The sequence below is a fragment of the Poromitra crassiceps genome (genome assembly GCF_964638095.1).
Source record: "Poromitra crassiceps genome assembly, chromosome: 11".
Taxonomy (NCBI): Eukaryota; Metazoa; Chordata; class Actinopteri; order Beryciformes; family Melamphaidae; genus Poromitra; species Poromitra crassiceps.
In genome coordinates this window covers 52,145,272-52,155,271 of record NC_139643.1, presented here as the reverse complement: position 1 = coordinate 52,155,271, position 10,000 = coordinate 52,145,272, and the positions used below count along the sequence as shown (strand labels likewise).

Here is a 10,000-nt window from a genome sequence, read left to right as displayed (position 1 = left end):
TGGAGCTCAGGGGCCACTGGGGACCCCCGGCGGCAATCACACACTCCTGTTTACGCCGCAAATTGGCCCCTGAGAGGGGGCGCTGGGCGTCTGTAGCGCCTAGTTAAAGTGATGGAGGTGACTCCTACACATTGATTTTCCCTTCGTCTTCAGCCTCCCCGCCTGCTCACCCTTGACCGTGTCCCACGCTCCCCGCGGCGTGCCGCTCGCCTTTAAATCACCTTAAACTGTGCTTAAACTTTGGCCACGTCGAGCAGGCAATGAGGTTATCGTGCTCTTAGTAACTCCACACGTTTGAGAAAGCCTTAAGTGTTAAGTGTTAAGTGTTGGGCCGATTGATGGCGCGGTGCGGTCCGGTCCGTACGGGATTGAGACTCAACTTGAATATCGACTGGAGAATGTAGAGAGCGACACCGTGGAATCACACCCAAAATTAATGAATTATAATAAATATATAATATATATAATAATATATATATAAAAATATATTTATCTTCATTTCATAAATGGTGCCACAGACACTGAGGAAAACAATCAGATTGCTGATAAAAGAAAAGCCTCATTGAGAATATAGAAACAGGTTTGGTTTGGTTTGGTTTTTCCACTCAGATAGACGCCATGTGACCCATCGGATGACAGCCTCTCTCTGCCCGCCTCTAAATAGCGTAACATCTCATGAGTAATGACGCCTATTTTTCTTTCAATTGACTGGATCTAGTAAAGCCGGTGAAGTGTGACATTTCATTAAGTTAATTAGGCTAACTTAATTACAATGTTTCACAGGTCAAGCTATGAAGCCTCTGATTGATGGTGCTGCGTGGAAAGGTAATCTCTGGATTGGGAACAACATCAAAACGTACATTAACTGCTGTCCCTATAAAAAAACAACATGACAAACACTTAAGCTGCATTTGACTCTGAAGGCAAAAAGGCAAACACGAGCCTTGAAGACACAGATGAAACACTGCGAGGTCACGGTACAACTTCAAACACTAAATGAAGCGCTTGCTTCTCTGAGGAGGGTTAGGGTTGCTTCTCTGAGGAGGAGGAGGCCGACGGCTTGGAGGGAACTGAAGAAAAAGCAGCACTTTCACGGGTCGTGATTCGTGGTATTCCAAACCTTTTCCCCCGGATCTTATGGTCTGATTCACCACAGAGGCCGGCCGGAGCTGTGCCACCCGCAGAATAGGGGTGTCCAAAAAAATCGATTCATGTAAAAATCACAATTCTTATCTTCCAAGATTCTGAATCTCAATTCCCAACTCCCAAGAATATTTTTTTAATTACTTTAATTTATTTTTCTTGAAGTCACTGAGAATTGAGAAATACTAATAGATTTTTTATTTGTGCCAGTTTAGCATGAATAAATGTTACCTTATAGCTTAGGTTTGCCTTTGTGTAGTCTCTTAAAACAGACCGTCTCATCTACATCCGGCGAATGCAGCTAAACAGTCTGTACATTACACCCCCAGAACATGCACAAGGAAGTTGGGAAAAAAACCTTCAGACTGGAAGGAAGTTCGACAAAATCCGACCAATCACGACACGTGTGTCCACGGAAAAAAATTCTGATTGGACTAATGAGCGGAAGACCCGCCTTAAAAAAATTCTGATTGGACTAATGAGCGGAAGACCCGCCTTTCTGCTTCCCATTCCGGTTGGCGCATGCTTCTCCCCCACGAATTACAGACGGTATGGCGGAAGCATTTGAAAATTGCGGAAGCCAACTCGTCTGTTCTAAGAGACTAGCCTTTGTGTGTACTTTGTTTAGATTATTGCAATCAGTTGATCAAATAAAAAAAAACTACCAAAAAAACCCTACTGTTAGATGATGTCATAAACCACAGTTACGATGATGTCGACAGTGATGATGTCATATTTCGGATGGTGCCTCAGTGATGATGCAAACTGTTAGATGATGTCATAACTACAGTTGCGATGATGTCGACAGTGATGATGTCCTATTTCATATAATCTTATACACTTTATTCTGCTTTAATTTCATGCTTTCATAGTTGGCACACAGCAGGCTGGAGTAGATCCTGAAATCCCCCCATGTACTGAATTGAGAATCAGTTTTGAATCAGGAATCGTTTAGAATCAAAAATCGAGTTTGGATCATGATCACGATACCTGGGATCATGATCCCAGGTATCGGAATGGAATAGTGAAATAGCAAAAGATTCACACTCGTAGTGAATAAAGCTTTAAACCAGCGCCCCCTGGCACAGTAACAGGCTTGAATTAAACGCCATCCGTATATTAGGGCAAGACATGTCATTTTATGACTGAAATGAATTGGGCTGTGGCCCGGAGTGACAGCAGGAGGGATGTGGCCTTGGTCAGTGAGAGGTTTATCTAAGCCGGGCAGGCGTCTGTAACCAACTCAAGCCTGTCTGATAAAGCCTTTTATTACCTCCTCGTGTGCAGTGACACCACTTCCTGCTACACTGTAAACACAAAGCTCTCCTCTACAATTAATAAACACTTTAATCATCTATAAACAAATCACACAAACACTTTAATCATCTAGAAACAAATCACACAGACAAATCATCTTCAAAAAGACATTTTGTTATTAAACTTCAGAGGCACAATCCCATTTACTGTGACCTTTTAGCTGGAGGAGCGCGAGAGACACAGTAACACAATCCAGTCCTACTACCTTTACCTACAGGCATGGTGGATCCAGTCCTACTATCTTTACCTACAGGCATGGTGGATCCAGTCCTACTACCTTTACCTACAGGCATGGTGGATCCAGTCCTACTATCTTTACCTACAGGCATGGTGGATCCAGTCCTACTATCTTTACCTACAGGCATGGTGGATCCAGTCCTACTATCTTTACCTACAGGCATGGTGGATCCAGTCCTACTATCTTTACCTACAGGCATGGTGGATCCAGTCCTACTACCTTTACCTACAGGCATGGTAGATCCAGTCCTACTATCTTTACCTACAGGCATGGTAGATCCAGTCCTACTATCTTTACCTACAGGCATGGTGGATCCAGTCCCACTACCTTTACCTACAGGCATGGTAGATCCAGTCCTACTATCTTTACCTACAGGCATGGTGGATCCAGTCCTACTATCTTTACCTACAGGCATGGTGGATCCAGTCCTACTACCTTTACCTACAGGCATGGTAGATCCAGTCCTACTATCTTTACCTACAGGCATGGTAGATCCAGTCCTACTATCTTTACCTACAGGCATGGTAGATCCAGTCCTACTACCTTTACCTACAGGCATGGTGGATCCAGTCCTACTATCTTTACCTACAGGCATGGTGGATCCAGTCCTACTATCTTTACCTACAGGCATGGTAGATCCAGTCCTACTATCTTTACCTACAGGCATGGTGGATCCAGTCCTACTACCTTTACCTACAGGCATGGTGGATCCAGTCCTACTATCTTTACCTACAGGCATGGTGGATCCAGTCCTACTACCTTTACCTACAGGCATGGTAGATCCAGTCCTACTATCTTTACCTACAGGCATGGTGGATCCAGTCCTACTATCTTTACCTACAGGCATGGTAGATCCAGTCCTACTATCTTTACCTACAGGCATGGTAGATCCAGTCCTACTACCTTTACGTACAGGCATGGTGGATCCAGTCCTACTATCTTTACCTACAGGCATGGTGGATCCAGTCCTACTACCTTTACCTACAGGCATGGTAGATCCAGTCCTACTATCTTTACCTACAGGCATGGTAGATCCAGTCCTAATACCTTTACCTACAGGCATGGTAGATCCAGTCCTACTACCTTTAGCTACAGGCATGGTAGATCCAGTCCTACTACCTTTAGCTACAGCCACCCGAGGAAACTTGTCAATGGAACGAAGAAAATAACGTTATACATGTAGGCGGAAAAAATTTGACTTGTTTTTGATAGATAATGGCAGAATTTTTGTCTCCGCTAAAATACCTTGTCTCTATCATATCCCTAGACTAGACAGAGCCATGTCAGTCTAACCCTACCCCTGGTGCGTCGGCCTTGTTCCCAAATTCCTACCTGTCCAACATCTAAAATGACACTGTGGCTACGCGTCCGTGTTCCTCCCCTTTCAAGCGAACCTCGGCAACACTTTGTCTGTCGGTGCCGCTGAAGGACACGGAACAGACCCGGCCATCAAACAGGAAGGACACCGAACAGACCCGGCCATCAAACAGGAGAGGTGAGCGCAGCAGAACAGACCCGACCATCAAAACAGGAGAGGCGGGCGCAGCATACTGTAAGCTAGCGTTCACCTTCTCCCTTCAGATGTCCTGCATCTTCCACTCAGATAAGAGGGTTTGGCTGCAGGCAGCCGTGACAAATCTCTTTCTGCAGCACTCTGTGTAGCAGACTGTCAGGCAGACCTCCCACTATCTCAGCTAGTATTCTGCACTTAACGCTGACATTTAACGTGCAGCTTGGCATTTAAAAAGCAAGATAATAAAACTTTCTGTAAATACAGCTCTCATCTCCGAGTGCTTTTAGATGCCCTGAGTGGAGTCAATTATCTCCCCACACTCGCCGCTATTACCGAGACACTCATAGCAAACCTGCGCCTTAAAATATCTGCGTGACGCGCTTTCTCAACAAATGTCACATTCTTAACCACCTCAGAGAAAATGTAGACCCTGTAATATTAGAAATTATTTATATGTGTTTTTTCTTTCATGTGTTTGTTACTTAAACATGCCTCTCCGAAGTGTCAGATCATCTAAATTCGAACAGTGAAAATCCTTCGGAATCGTCCCCCGGGATCCGTTTACCCATTATATCCAGAAAGCAGGCTTTCCGCAGTGGAAAGGAAAAAGCACAGATTGATATAACCAAGTGTTAGAATAGGCTAGCACAGCCAGCAGGGGGCAGAGGGAGACAGAGCACCACAGCCAGCAGGGGGCAGAGGGAGAGAGAGCACCACAGCCAGCAGGGGGCAGAGGGAGAGAGAGCACCACAGCCAGCAGGGGGGCAGAGGGAGAGAGAGCGCCGCAGCCAGCAGGGGGGCAGAGGGAGAGAGAGCACCACAGCCAGCAGGGGGCAGAGGGAGAGAGAGCACCACAGCCAGCAGGGGGCAGAGGGAGAGAGAGCACCACAGCCAGCAGGGGGCAGAGGGAGAGAGAGCACCACAGCCAGCAGGGGGGCAGAGGGAGAGAGAGTGCCACAGCCAGCAGGGAGCAGAGGGAGAGAGAGCACCACAGCCAGCAGGGGGCAGAGGGAGAGAGAGTGCCGCACCCAGTAGGGGGCAGAGGGAGAGAGAGTGCCGCAGCCAGCAGGGGGGCAGAGGGAGAGAGAGTGCCGCAGCCAGCAGGGGGGCAGAGGGAGAGAGAGTGCCGCAGCCAGCAGGGGGCAGAGGGAGAGAGAGCACCACAGCCAGCAGGGGGCAGAGGGAGAGAGAGTGCCGCAGCCAGCAGGGGGGCAGAGGGAGAGAGAGTGCCGCAGCCAGCAGGGGGGCAGAGGGAGAGAGAGTGCCGCAGCCAGCAGGGGGCAGAGGGAGAGAGAGCACCACAGCCAGCAGGGGGCAGAGGGAGAGAGAGCACCACAGCCAGCAGGGGGGCAGAGGGAGAGAGAGCGACCAGGGTCGGAGCAGTCACACCACTTGTCTTACAGTAGACCTGTAATTAGGACAAGCTGAGCGCTCTCTTGGCTGAAGTGCTTTTATGGCGAGTGGGGCGGCGGGTTATCAAGGTCGCAGCATGAGTGGAGACTGAACACCTGTTGGAACCGATGTCACATTTTATTTTTCCTGTCCCACGATATGTATCATCACATTTTGGTATTGGGATAAATTGAATTTGGGATATATTGAATCGGAAATGTATTTTTTTTTCTTGTTACTGAATAGTGCTGTTCTGTACCATTCAGTCAACCATGCTAACACGTTACATCATGCTAACACAACCATGCTAACACGTTACATTGTACAACACAGACACTTGTGATGTCATAGTGTGAGATGTTAACTGACCTTGGAGGAGGACGTGTCACACTCCTGGCAGATCCAGCCGTATCCCGTCTGTTTGGGGGACTTCTTCAGAGGGGGGTCCAGGCAGCCGAAGTGATAGCAGAGCTCACACTCGTCACACCTGAGGGAGGGGCACGGCACATGTCAATCCTCACATACCAGCTGTGTGTGTGTGTGCGTATGTGCATGTGTGAGACTGTGTGTGTGTGTGTGTGTGTGTGTGTGTGTGTGTGTGTGTGCGTATGTGCATGTGTGTGGGTGGCGTGCGCGTGTGTGCATGGCCGTAGCCAGGGTGGCGTGGTGGGTCCAGGGGGGACTGTGCCCGGCCCCCGCCGGTTAGAAAATGTTGTCCATTTTAAAGTAAAATGCTTCAATCTGGTGCACTAGTCCACCGCCTAGTCTGGGTCCAAAACCCTCGTTCTGTGTCAGCTGGCAGAAACACACCACGTCATCTGGAGGATGACGCTGGGAACAAAAAAACAATTCTGCTCTAAAAACAGCCCGTCATAGTAACGTAAATAATAATAATAATAATAATTCATTTATTTTATATAGCGCTTTTTCCAGACCCAAAGACGCTTAACAGAGAACAAGAGACAAGCAACAGGGAACAGAAACAGACAACAGATACAAGTAACAGCCAGGCAACAGTTACAGGGAACAGAAACAAATGACAGTGGCGGTTTCAGGGCAAGGTAGTATGGAGAAGCAGAGGGGAGGAAGATAACAGGAGGGAGGAAGAGGGGGGGGGATGGGGGGGCGGAGGGTGATGGTTTGGAGGAGGTGGTCAGGGGTAGGGGAGGTTGTAAGCTTGGGAGAACAGGTAGGTTTTAAGTCGGGTTTTGAAAGTGGGGAGTGAGGGAGAGTCTCGGACGGTCTGGGGGAGGGAGTTCCAAAGTCGGGGTGCGGCACGGGAGAAAGCACGGTCACCGAAGGTTTTGAGTCTGGATGGGGGGACGGTGAGGGTGGCAGTAGAAGAGGAACGGAGTGTACGGGAGAGGCGATGGGGGATGAGGAGGTCAGTCAGGTAGGGGGGGGCTAGGCTGTGGAGGGCTTTGAAGGTGAGGAGGAGTAATTTGAGTTGTAAATAAATGTGATGCGCGTTATCTAGCTATGTAGCAACAAAAGTAAAATGAACGAACACCGTATAAAAGCATCCTTCTATGGTGGGAAGACCACCGGATGAACCACCGGGAACACAGGGTCTTAGGGAGGATGACATTCCTTGTAGTAATGGGTACCAGGCTCTTTCTCTTTTCAGAGAGCCTGGTGATGCGACCACTTTGTCACCTGCTGAAGTACAGAAGAGTTGTCGGTAGCATTTGCAAATTGCGGGAGTCAACACATCTGTCTTGAGAGAGCCTCAAGTGGCCATTTGAAGACCTGCAGTTTTTGGTACTTCCGCATTGACTTCTTTTTTCAGAAGTGGATGTTAGGGCTTGGTGTGTACGTGTGTGTGTGTGTGTGTGTGTGTGTGTGTGTGTGTGTGTGTGTGTGTGTGTGTGTGTGTGTCTGTGTGTACGTGTGTGTGTGTGTGTGTGTGTGTGTGTGTGTCATAAATAAAGCCAGCCTGTCCCCCGCCCCATGAAGCTGGCTCAGTGGGGGAAATGATGGACGGCGACAGGGCAGTTTGTTGTCATGACGATGTCAGCTAATCGCCGCACCTTGACCTTACACGGAAGCTGCGTAGAGCAATGGTGCGTATTAGTGTCCTCTAGTAAGAGAGTGGCGTCAGCGGAGGACCAAAATGCAAGAATCATTAGCCAATGAACAGCCAGGAATGGGTCTCGCGCTACTTTTGCATGCTAAAATAAAGCCGATAATGTACAATTTGATTCATTTCAAGGGATGAAAAACCCTTTCAAAGTACAAGACTGTCTATTTTGATGCAACTCGACAGTAGGGATGCACCGATCGATCGGCACGTGACCGGAAATGGCCGATTTTCACGTGATCGGCCTCGATCGGTGATCTGTTCCGGTCACTCTAAATAGCCGATTCTGTGAGCCGATTTTCACATGACGTGCGCGCACCCCAAAGCACCGAGACAGGCACCCAGCCACCACACCACACACGCCAGCATACCTTCCTCGTTGTGGATTTTTTTCACCGTCAGTGAAGTAGACAAAGCTCGCAGTTTGTCACACATGCAAGTCGAAAATAAGCCGTGGAGACAGAGATGCGGCCGAGTCCCGCTCGGCTGGAGTCCAGTCAGAGCGGCTCGCTTCACCTCACTGGCCCCTCTCTCTCTGCTCTCTCTCCCCGGGAAGCGGTGCTCCAGCAACCCGCCACCGCGCACAGCCGGCTTGGCGAGGTGAACGCGAGCATTGTGTCCAGTATGATAACCATTCCCCGACCTGCTTTTCCATTCCACATCAGCGCTGCTGCCTCAGCCTGTCAAGTCATGTTGTAACGTGACGTGGATACAGGAGAGACTATTTGTTTCGTATTGCAAATAGAACGACATGAGAACGACGGACATAATAATAAAAATGCATCGGACTCACAAGTGTGCAACGTTTTCTGTGCGTGACAATATTTTTTCGGATGGCAGATAAAAATACGCATACCAAACTTCGGACTGTGTGTAAACTCCGCCTGATATTCAGACTGAAGATCGTTACTGTAACTCATAAACTCATTTCCCCTCTACTCAAGAGGACTGGTCTGGAGCCAGTCTATAAACTCCTTGTCCATGGATCATTTTGATGTTCTGTTGCACCTGTTTTCTTTTGGAAAAGTAAATGCATGATAGCTGTGGGATATAGGCTATTGGATTTAATTTAATTTTTGTATTCATTGTATTTGCACAAAAAAGCTCTGTCCAGTAGCCTAACCTGGAACACTTTTATTTTGAGTGTTTGAGTGAGAAGGTCCTACTTCATGCAAATGATAAGAATTGTTTATTTGGATCCCCATTAGATGTAAGAATTGTTCTATGAATCTTAATTTTTAAACAAAGTTACAAAAACGTTTGTGTAAGCTGTCAATTGTTGTTTTTAGAAAAAAAAATCGGAATCGGCAAAAATCGGTATCGGCAAGTCAGACTATTCAAAAATCGGAAATCGGAATCGGCCAAGAAAATGGCAATCGGTGCATCCCTACTCGACAGTCCCTGGAAACCAGAAATATTTCTTTATTATTTAGCATTTTGGGTTCATCACATCACAGGACCCTATGTTAATAAGCCACCAGCCAAATTTGAACGATGATGAACGTTGCAAAGTATATAAATTTAGGTTTGACAGTCGTGGCAAAACTCATGAGAAAATCATTATTTTTTAGAGTGTATTTCTCCCGCGGACTGTGTGGGCGTGTCCCATCTGCAGCAGGTTTTCCGAGAGAGAGAGCACGAGACAGAGGGGGGGGAGGGAAACGGAGAAAGAGATCGAGTTACACAGCACTCGTGCTGTGTACACAGCACGAGTGTGTGTGTGTGTGTGTGTGTGTGTGTGTGTGTGTGTGAGAGAGAGAGAGAGAGTAACCTGCGTCACCAGCCTGTGTCTCTCTCTCTCTCTCTCACTAGTCCCGAGAGAGAGAGAGAGAGAGAGAGAGAGAGAGAGAGAGAGAGAGAGAGAGAGAGAGAGAGAGAGAGGCATAGCGCACGACGGCACAGAGTGGGAAGGAGATGGACAGCGAGGGAGCGCTGTCACTGGGGGCAAAGAACGGACAAAAGGAGGGTGGGTGCGGATTGCGCGCGTGTACAAAGGTTTTAGCACCTCGCGCACTGCTGTCTTCAATGAGGAAGTACTTTGTAGAATCTTGTAGAAAAGTGGCGATTTTAAGGCTTTGGGTTGAAAGTAATGTATAATAATTTCTGGGACACATAATTACTAACATAAGACCCTAAATAACATAGTTAGAACGTTTTTGTGGATTTTGGTTTCCAGGGACTTTAAGAGTTCCACTTTCTACTTCCTGGAAAAAAAACTGGTTCATTGGAGTGAATGGAGATGTCGGAACTCTTCTATTCTATGGCTCTGGTGCGTATCAATGAGCAGATAAATACAGGCCTTGTTAGTCTCATAGAT

The 10,000-nt window shown here is 47.6% G+C and overlaps 1 protein-coding gene across 2 annotated transcripts in view; it reads right to left on the bottom strand.

The window, feature by feature from the left end:
• phf14 (PHD finger protein 14) overlaps positions 1-10,000 on the bottom strand; it is a 154,743-nt gene that overhangs the window by 22,844 nt on the left and 121,899 nt on the right. For both annotated transcript variants that reach the window (XM_083646224.1, XM_083646225.1), the window contains one exon: positions 5,973-6,090. In XM_083646224.1, the coding sequence (XP_083502350.1) occupies positions 5,973-6,090 (118 nt within the window). The remainder of the gene's footprint in view (positions 1-5,972; positions 6,091-10,000) is intronic.